The 19,646-nt window shown below is 40.7% G+C and overlaps 1 protein-coding gene across 2 annotated transcripts in view; it reads left to right on the plus strand.

The window, feature by feature from the left end:
• Window positions 1-19,646, plus strand: part of GLDC (glycine decarboxylase) — a 95,465-nt gene that overhangs the window by 1,083 nt on the left and 74,736 nt on the right. For both annotated transcript variants that reach the window (XM_045069852.1, XM_004778697.3), the window contains exons 2-3: window positions 3-81; window positions 17,643-17,778. In XM_045069852.1, the coding sequence (XP_044925787.1) occupies window positions 3-81; window positions 17,643-17,778 (215 nt within the window). The remainder of the gene's footprint in view (window positions 1-2; window positions 82-17,642; window positions 17,779-19,646) is intronic.

Here is a 19,646-nt window from a genome sequence, read left to right on the forward strand (position 1 = left end):
AGAGCATTGATGAACTGATTGAGAAGACGGTCCCCGCCAGCATCCGCTTGAAAAGACCCTTGAAAATGGAAGACCCTGTTTGTAAGTTGCCGGGAGGACTCCCTTAGACTCCGCTTGCTCTGACCTATTTGTTTTCTGTGGTCTCTGAAAATACAGCTCTAGGTTAGGATTGCCCAGGACTGGGAATATGTTTATTAAAATAAAACAGCGGTGGGTACCTTGTTGGGCAGAAGATGGTGGAATATTTAGTTCCTGGAGCAGTCACTTCTGTACCCTAGGTTGGAGTCCATGGCTCACCTTTATAGGTTTTTATCTAGGCACCGGCAAACTTCCCATGGGAAGGCAGTGCCCAAAGGCGTATGCAGGACTCCCCACTTCCCAGGCAACCATCCCACGCCACTGTTCTCATATCCTTTGGGTGGAGAAGTGTCATCACCTCTGTGCAAATCAGGATACTGTGAAGGGAAAGAGGAATTGCCAATATCATACAGCTATGGGAGTGGCAAAAACGGGAGGAGATGTAAACCATCCATCTAGCCCAATTTTCTTTATAGGACTGCAGTTTCACATTGTTTATTTATCTCAGGTCTAGTTTCATTATTTATGCTTAGTGTAAGGCAGCAATACTCTTCAAGATAAAATGATTTTTGTAAAGAAACATGCAAATAATATTTGTGCTTGGTTTAAAAAGCTTAGTTTACTTATAGAATTAGAATTTTGTTATACGTTTAAATTTCTAATAATCTAAAGACTAAATTTCATAGGTATTATTTAAAGATTTTATTTACTATTTGAGAGTGAGAGATTGAGAGCATGAGAGTGAAAGCGAGAGCGAGAGAGAGCATGAAAGTGGGGGAGGGCCAGAGGGAGAAGCAGACTCCCTGCAGAGCAGGGAGTTCTATGGGAGACTCATCCTGGGACTTGAGGATCATGACCTGAGGTGAAGACAGTCGCTTAACCAACTGAGCCACCCAGTCACCCATTATTTTAATGTATGCACTTGACTTTTCATGGACTTAGGCATAAGTTCATATGTCAAAGGATTAGTCAGGCAGAGCTGAAGAGCACTCTCCCTCTCTCTGAACAGGAAAGAATTCTCTTGGGGGATATCTGGTTGTGAATCATAGAGATGCTGTCTCTTATACTTTTGTTGGAGTAAGGTGAAGAGAGGGTACTTTGTTTTGTTTTGGGTTTTAGGACAGAAAGGATATATAGATGGCAGACTTCATTTTTTTTAAAGATTTTATTTATTTGTTTGTTTATTTAAGAGGGAGAGGGGGCATTGTGTGCAATCCAGGAGAGGAGCAGAGGGAGAGGGACAGGCAGACTCTGCTCTGAGTGCAGAACCCAGCTGGGGGTTGGATCCTGCAACCCTGAGATCATGACCTGAGTGGAAATGAAGAGAAGTCACTTAACTGACTCAGCCACTCAAGTGGCCCAAACTTTATTTTGTTTAAAAATAGACAACTTGAGGGGTGCCTGGATGGCTCAGTGAGTTAAGTGTCTGACTTTGATTTCCACTCAGGTTGTGATCTCAGGGCCTTTGTGATCAAGCCCTGAGTCAGGGTCCTGAGCTGGGTATGGACTCTGCTTAAGATTCTCTCTCCCTCTGCCCCTTCCTCTCTCCAAAAAAAGGGGCAAAAAACCAACAACTTGAGGTATGAAGCCAGTCCAGCTCCAGCGGTCTAATATAACTCAAGCTTGATGAGGACTGCTTACCTGGTTGGTTTCAAATCTGAACCATTTCTCCTGACCATAGGGATCTTGCCTTTCAAAGAAAATCTGCACATTTTGTTCAGTTGAACTGACTGAGACCTAGGGATAGCTGGAAGCTTTATCTGTTCCAATTTTAGGAAATGATAATACTGATTTACTGGACGTTTAAAAGGTGAAGTTATATATGTTTTTTTTTTTTTTTAAGATTTGTTTATTTATTTTAGGGAGGGAGGGGCAAAGGAAGAGAGAGAGAGAGAGAAACTCAAGCAGACTCCATGAAATAGGGCTTCGTCTGACAACCCTGAGGTCACCATCCTGAGATCAGGTCTCCGAGATCACAACTTGAGCTGAAACCAAGAGTTGGTTGCTTAACCACTATACCACCCAAATGCCTCAAGAGTTTTACATATATATACATTAGATTTATTTATTTATTTATTTTTGAGAGAGAGTGAGTGAGCAGGGAGAGGGGCAGAGGGAGAGAAACTCAAGTAAACTGAGTGGGGAGCCCAACTTGGGGCTTGGTCCCACAATGCTGAGATCCTGACCTGAACTGAAATTAAAAGCCAGATGCTTAACCCACTGAGCCACCCATGCACCCCTCAAACTGTATATATATTTAAGATTTTTAAAAATTCATTTATTTGACAGAAAGAGATCACAACTAGGCAGAGAGGCAGGCAGAGAGGGAGAGGGGGAAGCAGGCTCCCTGCTGAGCAGAGAGCAGAGAGCCCAACGCAGCGCAGCGTTCCATTCCAGGATCCTGACATCATGACCTGAGCCGAAGGCAAAGGCTTCACCCACTGAGCCACCCAGGTGCCCTTCCAATTTGTATATTTTTAAAGCAAGGCTTAGGTAATGCCTTTCTGAGACTTTCAAAGTCAGAAAATGTTTAGGTCAGCCCCTTTTACAGTCTGCTTTAAAATAGATGTTCTTTAAGAGCGTTAGAGCCTAAGAAACTTGTCAAAATTGTCTGCCTAAAAAAAAAAGTTAATCTACTCATTTCCAACTGAATAATATGAGCTTCGGGGGATTCCATTTTTCCTTTCTCAGTGGAACCATGCTCCTGATAAGTAATATGCAGCTTACTTATAAACTTTGAACCCAGTGGCTTCTGTGAGTTTTGGGGCTGGGTCCCTCTGGTTATTCTGAGGTGACTTAGAGAAAATATTGCACAGTCAGGAGGTCTCCCTGCCACCAGCCTTGCCACTTCCTTGCCTTGAAGTGGACTGGCTCTCCAACAAGGCTTGCTTCTTGGAAGAGTGAGGTCTGGTTGGGGCAAGCATAGAATGTGTCAGAAAGGCATCAGTGTTTTACCGAAGTGTGCACGTGTCATGGTTAATGAATGTTCTCTACATGGGGAGAACAAATTGGTCCGTGTAACTTTGAGTAGTAGTATTTCTATAGCAGAGGAGCATTATCCAAATGGTTTAATGTTGAATGCCTGTGTTCTGTTATAGTTAGGAATTCTGGACCTAATATTTGTTCACTGTATAAACAGGAAACTGGTAAGAGCTAGTTCGTTACATGAGTCTTAAATGCCCTCATTGCTGAGTAAAAAGACTGAGAGCTGTACATACCATGGAGATATTTGGGTTAGTTCTTACACATAATTCAATAATCTCAAACATTTATGTAGTGCTTACCCTGTACTGGGCACTTTAAAGCGTGCTTTTTTTTTTTTTTTTAAAGATTTTATTTATTTGACAGACAGAGATCACAGCTAGGCAAAGAAGCAGGCAGAGAGAGAGGAGGAAGCAGGCTCCCTGCTGAGCAGAGAGCCTGATGTGGGGCTCGATCCCAGGACCCTGAGACCATGACCTGAGCCGAAGGCAGAGGCTTTAACCCACTGAGCCACCCAGGCACACCACCCCCCAAAGCGTGCTTTTTCGTGTGTTAATTTAGTCCTTAGTGCAACCTTTTGAGGTAAATACCATTTTCTGTTCTAAAGATAAAGATATCATGGCATACAGAGGATATGTCATGACTTGCAGTGGAGACAGAATTTGACCCAGGCAGCCTAGCTCCACTGTCCACCCTCCAACCACTAGTTTAAACCACTGTCTTCGGGCGCCTGGGTGGCTCAGTGGGTTAAGCCGCTTCTTTCGGCTCGGGTCATGATCTCCGGGTCCTGGGATCAAGTCCCGCATCGGGCTCTCTGCTCAGCAGGGAGCCTGCTTCCTCCTCTCTCTCTGCCTGCCTCTCTGCCTACTTGTGATCGCTCTCTGTCAAATAAATAAATAAAATCTTTAAAAAAAAAAATAAACCACTGTCTTCATTGTTTACAGTTCTGCACAAATCCAGTTATACCAGATTCCCCCTGCCATTTACCAACTGCTCTGGTGGAAATGCAGTGGCATGCAGAGGGCACAGAGGTGGGAACAGCCAGCCACAAGCAGGGAGAGGGAAGGAGTCACAGGTGCAGGACTAGGGTTGGGTATTGAAGGATGAATAATGATGCTCTGCTGGGAAAGGCTGGTGGAAGCTGCTACAGGTAGAGGGATCATTATGTACAGGATGCGACATGACCGAATCAACGAGGTACAGATGATTCATCTATCATGAAGATGCTCCCCTCTCTTAGGACATTTAAGTGCTTTGAAAGAATACCTTATAAGTTGGCTTCTCAGCAAATCATGCTTCAAAGAAATAAGGAAAGCTACTCGATTCAAAACCCTGTTGTCATCCTATTCAAGTGAATCCACTCTCACCCACATACACACAATAAGAAAGAGAAAAAAGTTACCAACGGGAGCACTTATTTCCCTGGATGGGCCATGTTGCATGATTTTAGCTTTCTTTTTTATTACCTTTTCCTAGATTTTCTACAATAACTATATATTTATTTTGTGATTACTACCAAATTTAGAAGTAATTTATGAACCAGCCCAGTCACTTTTAGCTATGGTATGCCTTACTGTGTAGTATTTTCAGTGAAGTCATCTCAAGTTAACCAGATTGAATTAGCTCATAACTTCACAGAAGCTGCAGGGTTTAAAGTTTACAGAAAATTGCACATTGCTTATTATGAGAATGCCTAGAAAGAGAGAGGAGAAACTAACTCCTCTAATGTTCAAACTATGCAGCCAGAACCAAGCAGCTGAGCTGTCACAATGAGACTTCTGATTAACTTAATGTTCTAAGCCACACCGTTTAGAGTGATGTTTAATAAATGGTTAATAAAGGGGATGTTGTGTAATGTAGCTGCAGGTGGTGACTGTGTCACGTGAGTTGTGTTGGGCATTCTCCTGCACTGACCCCAAGTACACCTAAACAAAACAGCTGTTCCCCAGACTGTGGATGTCAAGTGTCTTTCAGCTGAATGATAACTATTATTGGGTTTTGCATGTAGATTCTTCTAAGTTTGTTACAAGGCTCTCCCTTGGCTTATTCCTGACCAGGTTTCTGGCTTAATATGAATTATTTTGTCTTTAGGATAATACCATTGGATTTTCCTTATATGTTTTCCTTAATATGAAAATAAATGAAAACCAACCAAATGAGAAAAGTTAAGACTACTTATTCTGAACTTGTTGTATGAAGGGAGTCAGACTTTTGTTTTGGCAGAGGAATGAGAAAGCCTTGTAGTGAAATAAAGGAAGGACTTCAGAAATGCCCATGTCAAGGGCTATTGGCATGCAGAAGATGTGGGGAGGTAAGTAGAAACAGGGGATCCTGTGTGATTGGTTAAGGATGCATATTTGGGGGCACCTGGGTGGCTCAGTGGGTTAAGCCTCTGCCTTCTGCTCAGGTCATGATCTCAGGGTCCTGGGATCGAATCCCACATCGGGCTCTATGCTCAGTAGGGAGCCTGCTCCTCTCACCCCCCTGCCCCGCCTGCCTCTCTGCCTACTTGTGATCTCTGTCTGTCAAATAAGTAAATAGAATCTTTTTTTAAAAAAGGATGCATATTTGGCTTTGTATCATTGGTCCTGTATTGGAAGCCAAGACCAAACTTAAGCAAGCTGTCTAATTGACAGTCCTAGCCAATAATTTTGGTCCAAATACTATATAAGTTATTGTGCTGGATTGTCACTGAAGATAGCAATTTGGCATACTGCAAGTCTAACTTAAGCAGGCTGGCTTCTGGTGTTTTAGAAAAAGTGTTGGTTTCTTGAGCAGGCTGCTGGAGGTTGTGGGTGAAAATTACATGGTAATAATATGGTCTAGCCGTTGTCTGTTTGTGTATTCAGTCTCACAATAGAATCTGTCTTGTCCTTAGATTTTTGTCATTAATTCTTTTTAGGCAGACAGCTGCTAATCTGAGTGATATCTTGTACAGTTGGTCTATTGCCTGAATTGCTAAAAGTTCATTGGCCATCTAGTATATGCAAAGCACTGTGAGGAAAAATAGGTGAATAAACATAATCACCATCCTCAAGAAGCTTATGTCAGAAAGTTAAAAAGTCCCAGGTGCTATAAGAACTATGGATAAAATGCTGAGTGCTTAGAAATGTGAAGTTGGGAGACAAATAGGGTTTTTGAAACAACGTAGAGTTAGAAGCAAAAGCAATTATCTTTAATTGACTGGTTTTTTTTGGTGTGTATATAAGGAAAAAAATGAAAAGAAATAAAGGTAGTATCTTCACAGAAAAAGAAAAGACAAATGCAACAGGACAAGCACAATTAGGGAAGTATTTTAGTATTGTTGGAATCTCATCATTGGTGGAATCTTATAATACTTACACTGTCAGTCATTTGGGGATTCTGGTGTATGTTCAGTTCAATCAACAAAGCAATTCTTCAACCAGGTGTTCTACAAATTTAACTCAATTCTGACACTGTCTACCTGGAGATAGCATCAGATCCTACAGGGTAAGGGCTTGGTTCCATGAAACTGTCCCCTCTTTAGATGCCAATCCCAAGTGCACCTGTACTTCTGACCGATAAGCTGTATTTTGGAGGTTTCCACAACCCCCTCCATGAGTCTGATTAATTTGCTAGAGCACAGCTCACAGAGCTCAGAAACATTTCCATGTTTCTCAGTTTATTTTAAAGGATGTTATAAAAGATACAGGTGAATCACCAGATGAAGAGGTACATAGGGTGAGGCCCATAAGGGTTTTGAGCACAGGAGCTTCTTTCCCTGTGGGACTTGGGGTTCACCACCCTCCTGGCATGTGGATGCATTAGCCATCCCAGAAGGTCATCAAATCTTGTTGTTCAAGAGTTTTTATAGAGCGTAATCTGTATTTTCCCATCCCCAATCTGTCTCTTTCCCAGAGGTCTGTGGGGTGAGGCCAACAAAGTTCCAACCCTCTAATTAGGTTTTTCTTGGTCTTTCTAGCCAGGCCCATCCTGAGGCTATGTAGGGCACCACTCTAAATCACTTCATTAGCATAAGACCAGGTGTGATCAGAAGGGCTTTAAAAAAATTATTTATTTGAAAGAGAAAGAGTGCTCCCTTCAAAGGGCTTCTTATGAATGACAAAAGAACACTACTATTCAAATTCCAAAGACCATGTGTATATATATATATATATATATATATATATATATAGTATATTTTTTATATATTTTTTACTATACCACAGTGATATTTCAGTTAAATGGTGGAGGCATATCCCGATAGAAGTGGAGAAAGGAAAACAATAATCTTAAAAGATGCACCCTTGGGGTGCCTGGGTGGCTCAGTGGGTTAAAGCTTCTGCCTTTGGCTCAGGTCATGATCCCAGGGTCCTGGAATCGAGCCCCTGCATCGGGCTCTCTACTCAGTGGGGAGCCTGCTTCCCCCTCTCTGCCTGCCTCTGCCTACTTGTGATCTCTCTCTGTGTCAAATAAATAAATAAAATCTTTAAAAAAAAAAAAAGATGGCACCCTAAAATAATCATTTTTTCCCTTCTTTTTAAAGTTAGAATTCAAACTTGGTATCTCAGTCTTTATAAGTTATCATTTTTAGCATTAAAGTGTTTTGGGGTGTCTCAGTTAAGTGTCTGACTATTTTAGCTGAGGTCATGATCTCAGGGTTGTAAGATTGAGCCCCACATTGGGCTCTGTGCTTGGTGTGGAGTCTGCTTGAGATATTTTCTCCCTCTCTTTCTGCTCTTGCTGTCTCTCTCTCTCTGTCTCTCTTTTAAATAAGTAAGTAAATCTTTGAGATTTTAAATAAATCTTTATGAAATAATAAATAAAATGTTTCAGACTTCCTTCTTTTTTGACATATAGAGGATACAAACATGTAAACATAGTGAACAAATAAAATAGGTTATGTGATGGGGACAAAGAACATAAAATGTAAAAACAACTTTTTCCCTCTCCATCTTGATTCCAAAGGATCATGGAATTTATCCAGTATCATCAATTACATTTTATTTATTTATTTATTTTTAGATTTTATTTATTTATTTGACAGACAGAGATCACAAGTAGGCAGAGATGCAGGCAGAGACAGAGGAGGAAGCAGGCTCCCTACAAAGCAGAGAGCCCAATGCGGGGCTCCATCCCAGGACCCTGGGATCATGACCTGAGCCGAAGGCAGAGGCTTTAACCCACTGAGCCACCCAGGCGCCCCTCAAATACATTTTATATAAATGAAATTACTTCTTTAATATTAATTTAAAAACTGACTTTTCTTGTGGCGGGGAGGAAGCTATTTTATCTATTAGAAATTAACTGCAAAATTCTGTGACTTAAAACAACCGTGAACATTTCTAATCCTCACCGTTTCTGTGGGTCAGGAATCCAGGAGCAGCCAGCCAAGCGGGATGGTTCTGGCTCAGAGTCTTTTGTAATATTGTGGTCACCTTGGTGGATGCTCATCTGGGCCTGGAGGAGCCACTTCAAGGTGGCTCAATCACAACAGCCTCCTCACCTGGATCTCCTTCAGCTGCAGCTGGATTCCCCCAGAGCCAGTGATTCAAGAGAGGGAAAGAAAGCCAGGCAGAAGCTACCCTTTTTATGACCTCCTGTGGAATTCTTTTAGCATCACTTAACACCACTTTCTATTGATTAGAGTGACTCATTAAGACCGGCCTGAATTAAAAAGAAAGGGAATTAACTTTCACTTAAAAATATTTTTATGCTTGAATACAGTTGGAACACAATGTTACATTAGTTTCAGATGTACAATACGGTGATTTGACAAGTTTATGCCTTTTCTGTGCTGACCACAAGGGTAGCTACCATCTGTCACCATAGAATGCTCTTATTATATCATTGACTGTTTTCCTTGTGCTGTGCCTTTTATTCTCATGGCTTATTCATTCCACAACTGGAAGCCTGTATTTCCCACTCCCCTTCACCCATCATGCCCATTTCCCCACCCTTCCTCCCCTCTGGCAATGATCAATCAAATTTGCTATATTTATAGTTCTGATTTTATTTTTCGTTTGTTTTGTTTTTTAGATTCCACCTATGAGTGGAATCATATGGAGTCTGTCTTTCTCAGTCTGACTTTCACTTAGCATAATATATCCAAAATATATAAAGAACTTACACAACTCAACACTAAAAAAACAATCTGATTTGAAAATTGGCAGAGGACATGAATAGATATTTTTCCAAAGAAGATACGCAAATGGCTAATGGACACATGAAAAGATAATCAACATCACTAATCATCAGGGAAGCACAAACCAAAACCACAATGAAATATCACTTTATACCCATTAAAATGGCTAAAATAAAAACAAGAAATAACAAATGTTGGCAGAGATGTAGAAAAAGGGGGCGCCTGGGTAGCTCAGTGGGTTAAGCCTCTGCCTTCGGCTCGGGTCATGATCTCAGGGTCCTGGGATCGAGCCCCGCATTGGGCTCTCTGCTCAGCAGGGAGCCTGCTTCTCCCTCTCTCTCTCTGCCTGCCTCTCTGCCTACTTGTGATCTCTCTCTGTCAAATAAATAAATAAAAATCTTTAAAAAAAAAAAAGATGTAGAAAAAGGATCACTTGTACCTTGTCGGTGGGAATGTAAAATTGGTACAGCCACTGTGGAAAACAGTATGGAGGTTCCAGAAGAAGTTTAAAAAGAGATACCGTATGATCCAATAATTCCACTACTGGGTATTTAACCAAAAAAAATGAAAACACTAATTCAAAAAGATATGCACCCCTATGTTTATTGTAGCATTATTTATAATAACTAAGATATGGAAGGAGCTGAGAGATTGTTGGAGAGTTTAGAGATGATATTTGAAATGTGCATTAGTTCAGGTCCACCAAAATGTACTCACCAGGATGACATTAGATATGCAAGAAATTTATTGGAAGTGGAAACAGGAGAAGGCGGGGGGTCTTTACACTGCTTTGAAGTTCTGACCCTGGTGGAAAGGGAGAGAGATAGAAGGGGAGGAATGGCTAGGAAAATCTTAGGCTGCAAGCACAGATCTAAGAAAGTTTTGATTGGTTGAGCCAAAGTCACCTATGTCTTGCAAGAATGGGTCTGCATGGTTCTCTTGATGTTCTTAGTATCTGGCTGTGAGCAGCCTCTGGGGATTATGGTTTTAGTATAAACATGGTGTTGATCCAGAGGGGCAACAGGTGGGCTGTTAGTTTCTAGGCTGAGTGTCTGGAGGTGATGGTAATGTCATCAACAGGAAACAGAGAAGCAGAGGGTCCTGGAGGAAGGAGAGATCATGAATGTTTGAGCAGAATTGTTTTAGGTATTCATGGAACATGCATTTGGAAATGTTGAAGCAATAGTTGGAATTAATGCATCTAGAACTTAAAATAGAGATGAGAGATGGGGTTCCAGATTTAGTGAGTATTCTAAATAAATTCATGGGGAGTGAGATGTCCTGGGATGGAATATAAGGAGGAAAACAGAAGTCAGGATGTTGGGAAACAGAGCATGTAAAAGGAGGCAGAGCTGTCTGAAGTGAAGTAATTAAAGAGGCTGGAGGATAAATTTTCAGTCAGGGGTTGTGGACCCCACTGGCATATTCTGGACTTTTCTTAGATAGAAAAAGGAATAAAGTCCACCTGAGGATGTGAGGACACTCTGAAGTAAGAAGAGTTGAAGGGTTGCCTGTCTGAGGATTTGAGTGAGAGACGGAAAACATGAGACTGGATGTTAAAGAAAAGTGGGTTAAGGTTCAGAATAGCTATTGTGAGCATCCAAGTAGTAAGAAACCTGGTATTTTTACAAAAAAAAAAAGGTATTTTGCAATGCCCACATCATCAACATACTGATTAAACAATGAGGAAATACAGTTTCTAAGATTCTGAAATTAATTGCATTAATTAATACACAGTGTTGTTTCACAGAACTTAATAGCTGCAGTTTTCCATCCATAAATGTTTCTCTGAAGCCCATACTTTTAGGCATGCAGTTGAACTAAACGTGAAAACAGTCTGTGTATTGCTTTGTCATCATGAGATTTTGTGATGGGTGATTATGGTGAATATTTGAGCTAGCTATATTTGGGAATTTAGGCAAGTTTTCATTGCAATGCCTTAATTCATCTGTATTTTCTGAGCACCTGCTATGTGCCTAGCAACTGCTATGCCCCTGCTCACAAAGAGATTATAATTTGGTGGGTAAGATTCTGGGTTGGACTATAACTTTCTCCTTCTGCCTATTTCTTTGGTCTATAAAAAAGCATCTCTTTCTTGCAAGCATGTTAGATTGTTTGAGTTGGACTCCTAGAACATATCCTTCCCTAATTGTTTTTGCTCTGCTGGCTATAACAGTGTCCCCACAGGGCAGCAAAGAGGAAAAACAAATACTCCAGGACTTCACCCTGATTCTCATTTCAAACTCACCATTTGGCCTGATTATATAGGTAAACAGGTATACCAGGTAGATGTGAATTGCAGTTTCTCTGTAAATTTCTTTTAAAAATGTTCGTATATTAGATGAAGAGAGGTGGTAGAGGAGGCATCCCACAGAAAGCAGTGTGATCCAAGACCAAGGAGAAAGTGACAGAAATGGTGCCTCTTGTCCCCACATCCCCACTGTGGGATGTTCTTGTCTTCTTACAGTTAGTATTAAGATCTCGAACCTGATTTTGGGTGAATGGGAAGGGCTGTAGGGACTGCTCACTCCTATGGAGACAAGGGGCCAAGGAATCATCACAAACACAGGTTGGACCTGCCTCAGCTCCTTTTGGCTTTGGAGGTGCCTGCTGGAGGGCTTTAACCCCTGGGGTAATGAAGGGCTGGGTGCAGTGGGATGTTAATTAACTGAGCAATAAGATGGGAAAGAATCTGGCTGGATTAGGGCCAGGTGGATCAGAGCCCCAGTCAGGCCTGCATGGTCCTGTCCCAAGCATGTCTTGTCACAGGTTCCCTTCTGTGAGTATCAAAGAATGTTCAATTTGAAGAGTTGCGGTGTCCTTATTCTACATGACACAGAGCTTACAGATTGGTTTACCTTTCTGGAATGGAGAAATTCTCTGATTCACAGACTTTGTTTGTGAAACTGTTCTTTGTTGGGGGAGGAAATTTAGCACATAAGAGGGAGTAGCATGGATTCGGTAAGTGAGTTTAAGTCAGGCGGTTATGGGGGAGGAGTGGGGTGCTACAAATGATGAGGTGATGATACAGAAAGGCTGCACATTACGATGGAATTTGTACCGAATTCCAGGTTCAACTCAGAAAATCAGAAAATGGCCTGACAAGGGCTGTCATTCATGGTCTGTTTATCTTGATTGAGACCCTTGACCCCACCCCATGGTTTTCTAAGCAGCTTTGAAGTCAAGGATCTATCTGCAGGTTGGCAAGAAAAATATGCTAAGGCAGTCTCTGTCCTAACATTCTGGCCCCAGCTTTCCCCTTCAGCCTCTGGCAGGAAAAAGCCTTTCTGGGCAAATTCAAATATGATTGTGTTGGTTTTCAGTCCTGATGATTTCCTTGGAGACCTTTTCTGAGTATCTTGCCAAGTACACGAAGGGCAGGGAGTGGGAGGGAGGCTCTGACATTGGTTGAGTGGCTGTTCTGTGCTGGTTGCTGCTGGACTTCCCGGAAAATGCCCTGTGGACCTTTGGCCACTGTGGGGACTGAAAGGTGTCTGCCCTCATATATTTAACAAGGAGGATTTTGTTCTGCACATAACATTTTAATTGAATTTTTAAATTTTTGAATAACATAGGCATATTGTCCAAAATTTAAAAACACAGAAACATATGTAGGAAAAAGCAAGACTCCTTCAGTCTCCTCCTATCAGTTTCTTGAGAATCATTCCCAAGATATTCTGTTACTATGTAGCATATGCATATGTATTTATTCTTTTTTTAATGTAAATGGCAGAATCCTTTATTTTCTCTCCTTGGAAACTTTGACCTAAGATTTTAAGATTGCCAAGAAACAAAAACAAAGCATGGGTACATTTTTTCATACAATTGACAAAAAAGTAATCATAGTGTTATGTGTTAGGGATAACGATTTAAGTGTGGGGAACAATGTGTGTATGCATGTGTGTTTCAGTATAGAAGGAACATTGACCATTACAGCCTGCCTGTCTATTCTAATAATATTTTTTTCCAATTCTGGTCAAAATTCACATACATGGAAAATTAAGACCTGGGCGTATAGTGCATGGAGTATTTAATACCTGTTAGGAGTATTTGTTTGGTGCAGTGGTCAGTACAAAGCCCCCCTTGTTATTTTAGGTGCTGGTGACAAGGGAGTTGCTATTGGAAAGTCTCTTTTAGAATTACATAAGGAGAAAGCGTTCATTCGGAATTCTGTGAAGAGGAACAGTATGGAGATCCACCTGCGGATTCTTAGAGAGTGGTGCCGAGGTCACTGAACTCTGTTCTTGGTACATTAGAACCAGGGCATTATGCAATGCTCAGAAGCAGAGGAATAAACAAGGTCAGAAATGGGCATTTATTCCATAAGAAAAGAACATATTGCTTGAATTCCTGAAGGACTACTGGAGGACTTTTGTGACTGGGGATGCACGATAATGCACAGTGACTGACTATAGGCAGGAACTTGGAGAGTGACACATTGTTCCAAGTGTTTCTTTCTTTCTTTTTTTTTTTTTTCCCCAAGTGTTTCTTAATGGACACTCCCTTTCTCTTTCTGTCTCCTTTCCCCCTGGTCAGTTTCAAAGCCATTCATAAGAAAGACAGTTACTGGAATTGGGCCTGTTTACAGGAGGAAGCTGTTTTTGTCAGATTGGATGGAAGAGTGAGAAGAATGTGCACGGCTGTGGGGTTTGCTCTGGAGTAAAATGGGAAGCATTTCAGAAGCATAGCCAAGAACCTACCCTACTCTTGATGACTCAGGAGTGTCCATTACCTTGGTGTACAGATGTCTGCTCATTTGTTTAACTCACTTTATTCCAAAAGAAGGTAAATAAGAAAAAGTCAAGCTTGAGAAGCAAGGCTTGTTGATCCTATAATGCTTCTGTCCTCACATGGCATTTTCCTCATATGTGTAGCTCTGCATCCAAATTTCCCTTTTCTTATAAGGAGAACAGTCACTGAATTAGGACCAACCCTAAAATAACATGAGTTCATCTTAACTTGATTACGTTGTTAAAACCGTATTTCCAAATAATATCATGTTCACCAGGGGTTAGGACTTTAACATCTTTTTAGAGAACACAGTTCAATTCATGGCACTCTTCTGCCCATCTCCCTTCTGGACTAATGTACTAGCTTCTTCAATATCTCCATGTTTCTAGGGTCTCCCCTCTGACCTAGCCACCATATCAGTAATTATCTTTCTGTAACATAAAAAAGATATTATTCATTACTCTATTATTCCTAAAGGTTAAACTCTTTTTTTAAAATTAATTAATTAATTAATTTGACAGACACACAGTGAGAGAGGGTAACACAAGCAGAGGGAGTGGGAAATGGAAAAGCAGGCTTCCCGCCAAGCAGGGAGCCCAATGGGGGACTGGATCCCTGGACTCTGGGATCATGACCTGAGCAAAGGCAGACTTAATGGCTGAGCCACCCAGGTGCCCCCACCTAAAGGTTAAACCCTTGATTTGACAGATACAGCCCTTCACAGACCATTTTCATTTGGGAGGTAGACCTTTTGTCCTCATGACATAATACAGAACAGGGGCCTGTCCTTCTTGCACAGAATTGTGCAATTGAATTAAAGCTGGCCTTGCTGAATTGTGTGCCTACCAGGCACTGCTAGTCAATCCCAACTCATAATGGGTTCTCAATCACCCTCTCATAAGAAAGCTTTGGGAAGTGAGTGGATTTCTTACATGACTGCTTCTAAGGATGCTGCACTTGCATAACTCCTCAGATATTGGTTTATTGAATTTTCACTTACATTTCCTAAACTTTCAATGGAAAAAGGTAAAATTGTCTATCATAAGGCAGTTGGATGATACTTACTCATGAAACTGATACCTCGAAAACTGTCTTCTCTTTCTTTAACCCAATCTGGCAAAATGACACATCTCTTGTGAATTTACTTTTCTTGAAAGCATGTGGAGTGGGAGGGTGGGATGGAGGGTAAAAGTGTTTTCATTAAGGATAAAGAAGGATTAATGAGAGCAATAGTCACAGAGTTCAGTTGGATTAAAATAAAGTGAAGCATCCTCTTATCTAGTTTGCCATTTTAGAGACTGCTGTATATAGATTTTTCTCTGACATAGTAACAATAAAATCAGACAATTATAAAATTTAAGTGAATGAATCCCTGAGAAAATCTTAGAGGAACCATATATTTGCCCAAGTAAATGCAATGATGTATCTATAGGCAGAAGGGCAGAAAAAGAACCATGTAAGGTCATTTGTATCTATAAACTATCTTTTAGTATAAGTGCTGTGCCTGAAGCTGGTTTGTACTGGGCCTGGTGGGGGGAGTGTAGAATCTGGAGTCAGGCAGACCAGGTTGTAACCATTCAATTTAAAGCCATGTAGCCTTGGGCAAGTTATACATGCCTCAGATTCCTCAGGTGCAAGAAAAGCATTTGGTATGACTCCTGGCAAAGAGTAATGCTCAGAGGTCAGATTTTGTTGTTACTATATGAATGACTCCAAATAGGGTCTCACCTGCATCCAAGAACTTTTATAATTCTTTCTTAATTATCGAAGTGTCCTAATGGGAATGCTGGTTAAAATTGCATCTTCTTTTTTTTTTTTTTTAAAGAGAAAATACTCTTTTTTTTTTTTTAAAGATTTATTTATTTATTTATTTGACAGAGAGAAATTACAAGTACACTGAGAGGCAGGCAGAGAGAGAGAAAGAAGGAAGCAGGCTCCCTGCTGAGCAGAGAGCCTGATGCGGGACTCGATCCCAGGACCCTGAGATCATGACCTGAGCCGAAGGCAGCGGCTTAACCCACTGAGCCACCCAGGCGCCCAAAATTGCATCTTCTATTACAGCTGTTATTTACACTTCTGGGTGAAGGGCTTTTTATAAGTAGTCACTTTTTGTAAGTGACGCAAAGGAAAAACATAAGAGTTAGTAGAGGAGCTTTAGAGAAAAATATAGATCATGCGTTATTTAAGACATATCAATATTGGTATTATAAAGGCAGTTTAAAAAGGAAAACAGTATTTTACTAAGAGAAAGCAGAATTTACTTTTTAAAAAAAATTTTAACATATAATATATTATTTGTTTCCAAGGGTACAGGTCTGTGAATCATCAGTCTTACACAATCCACAGCACTCACCATAGCATATACCCTCCCTAATGTACATCACCCACCCCCCATCCCTCCCACCGTCTTCCACTCCAGCAACCCTCAGTTTGTTTCCTGAGATTGAGTCTCTTATGGTTTATCTCCCTCTCTGATTTCATCTTTTTCATTTTCCCTCTCTTCCTCTATGATACTCTGTCTTGTTTCTCAAATTCCTCATATCAGTGAGATCATATAAATATCTTTCTCTGACTGACTGACTTCACTTAGCATAATACCCTAATTCCAGGGCACCTGGGTGGCTCAGTGGGTTAAGCCGCTGCCTTCGGCTCAGGTCATGATCTCAGGGTCCTGGGATCAAGTCCCGCATCGGGCTCTCTGCTCAGCAGGGAGCCTGCTTCCTCCTCTCTCTCTACCTGCCTCTCTGCTTACTTGTGATCTCTGTCTGTTAAATAAATAAATAAAATCTTAAAAAAAAATACCCTAATTCCATCTATATTGTTGGAAATGACAAGGTTTCATTTATTTGGTGGCTGCGTAATATTCCTTTGTGTGTGTGTGTGTGTGTGTGTGTAACTGATACTTTTATATACATTTTGTATATATATATATGTATACACACTACACCTTCTTTATCCATTCATCTGTGGATGGACATCTAGGTTCTCCGTAGTTTGGCTATTGTGGACATTGCGGCTATAAACATTGGGGTGCACGTGCCCCTTTGGTTCACTGCATTTGTATCTTTAGGGTAAATACCCAGTAGTGCAATCACTGGGTCATAGGGTAGCTCTATTTTCAACTTTTTGAGGTACCTCCATACTGCTTTTCAGAGTGCACGCACCAGCTTACATTCCCACCAACAGTATAGGAGGGCTCCCCTGACAAAGGCGAGGTTTTAAAAAATATTTTATTTATTTAGTTGGGGGTGGGGAGGAAACGAGAGTCGGGGAGGCAAAGGGACAAACAGATGCTATGCTGAGCAGAGAGCTCAGCACTGGGCTCAATCTCACAACTCTGACATCATGACCTGAGCTGAAATCAAGAGTCCAACACTTAACCAACTGAGCCACCCAGGTGTCCCAAGAAAGTAGAAAGTGAAAATACCATAGAAATGTAAAGGGAACAGTAGAAACTCAGAATGTGGCAGATATTAAAATTGGGCAAGTCTAACAAAGCCAAAAAAAGAAGAGCCAAAAAAAAGTTATGGGGAACCAAACTGGAGGGGTAATTGAGTGCTGTTTTGGGATTTTTTTTTAAATTTCTGCATGCACTACGTAATATTGTTGTGGAATTGATTCTTATATTTTTCATATAACTGTTTTCATATATATATTCAAAGAAAACAAAATTCTTACACTATAGTTAGAGTTCTCTTTTGAGATGTTTTTCTGTTTATAATATTTCTCTCTTTTTTGTAATCAGGTGAAAATGAAATCCTTACAACTCTGCGTGCCATTTCCAGCAAAAACAAGATCTGGAGATCATATATGGGCATGGGCTATTACAACTGCTCCGTGCCACAGACGATTTTGCGGAATTTACTGGAGAATACAGGATGGTAATGTATTACTAGATTGAAAACAGGAGTACTGTGTTTTGATCTGCGTGAATTTCCCCATTTCCCCCACACAAGCTTGTTTTTTTCCCCATTTCCCCACACAAGCTGGCTTTTGTGTGTTTGAGTCTGTGAGGAGTTGACGTTGTGTTGGCCATCAATACACACCGCCCTCATCTGCTGCCTCAAGTCCACACCTGCAATTCTGAGGCACAAAGCATTTGTCTAGGCTAGGGCAGAGGTTAGCCTGGGTAGATGAGAAGCACAGCACCTTTGTATCTTTTTCTGCTTTTGAATAGCAAAGCAGTTCTGGTTCATCAGAGTGCTTTGTCCTGGATGAAGTCGCTCATGTCCCATCATTAGAGGAGCCAGATTTATTGGCCTAATCACTCCCGCCTCCTGGCCAGAGCTTTTAGCTTCAATATGCTCCATTTCTTCATTAGTAGGAGAACAGGAAAGAACCATCAAAGAACTAGGTGCTTTTTGTTTTTGTTTTTGTTTTTTGCTTTTAGTGTGAGTGTGAATAATTTGCACTGCTGAGGTTTCTTTTCCACTGTGGTATTGACAAAAGTTTGCATGGTTGAACTCCAAGTTTGATTTCAAAAGCAAATGGCCTGTCTTTCCCCTTACAAAATAAGCCTCAAAAGTACATGAATGAGCTGCAGCATTTTAGCTCTCTGAATACTGGCCAGAGCCCTTCACTCTTGGTGGCCATAGAGAATATCCACCATATTGCTTCCTGGCTGTGAGTGGATGTGTTAATTTACTTTAGGAGCTGCCAGCATTTTGAGAGGGAAACAATGTTGTTTTGCTTTTTCAGTCCTGGTTTTTGGGCACATTTTAAATGTTGTTCCTTTCCATTCACTGAAAGTTGATTTGAATCTCAGAGGGTACATCACCAGCACTGATAGAGAGGGCTGTGCACATGAGGGCAAGGAAATTTCACAGTATCACCCTTCTGAATGGTTTCCATAGAGACAGAACCAACAAATTCCGGTGACGTGAGGTGAAAATAAATGGACAACATAGCTTCAAAAGAATACAAACATTTGGGCTCTTACAAGAAAATTTACATCAGGTCCAGAATTTTATTTTATGGGGTCCACTGTTAAAACAAATCTTTCATGGCTGATAACATCAGTAACTAATAGAAAAACACTTAAATTTTCCTTGTGGCTATTTCTGTTCTGAGTAGCTTTGGCTCTGGGATTAAAAGGAGAGAATCTCATGAATGTTTGTCCTACTGCACTACCTCCTTCTTTCTCAATCCCACAAGAATGTCACAGCCCAAAATCGTAGAAAATGCTTATTTTGGGATAAATGTTAATGCCATGTTAAATATATAAGCATCTTGTTTGAGCCAGATAAAATGCTTTCTTGGATGTGCAGATGCTTTAAAAATATATTAAAATACATCTAGAAGCAGAAATGAATTGAGTTAGTCAGTTGAAATAAAGAAAATGTAGGGATGCCTGGCTAGCTCTGTTGGTAAAGGATGAGACTCTTGATCTCAGTGTGGGGAGTTTGAGCCCCATGCTGGGTGTAGAGATTATTTAAAAATAAAATCTTTAAACAAAAGAAGAAATAGAAAATGTAGGTCACAGACACCCCATCTTAATCACCACATTTTGCCTAATTGAGTCAGCAAAACCTTTGTATAGATGACAGGAGGTCCGTGTTAGCATTTTTCTCCTGAAATGAGGGTTTATTAGTGTCCTTGGGCCTCAGACTCACTGTCCTGAGTTTTTTTAATAGTTTTGTTAAGACCTTTAATACCTGTTACTATAGTTGTCCAGAAAATGTGTAGACTAAAGGAAGCTCACAAATAAAACAAGTGGGATCATGTATTTATTTTTGCAAGAAAACAATTA

The sequence above is a fragment of the Mustela putorius genome, unplaced genomic scaffold, assembly GCF_011764305.1.
Source record: "Mustela putorius furo isolate JIRA1106 unplaced genomic scaffold, ASM1176430v1.1 tig00003944_pilon_pilon_pilon, whole genome shotgun sequence".
NCBI lineage: Eukaryota > Metazoa > Chordata > Mammalia > Carnivora > Mustelidae > Mustela > Mustela putorius.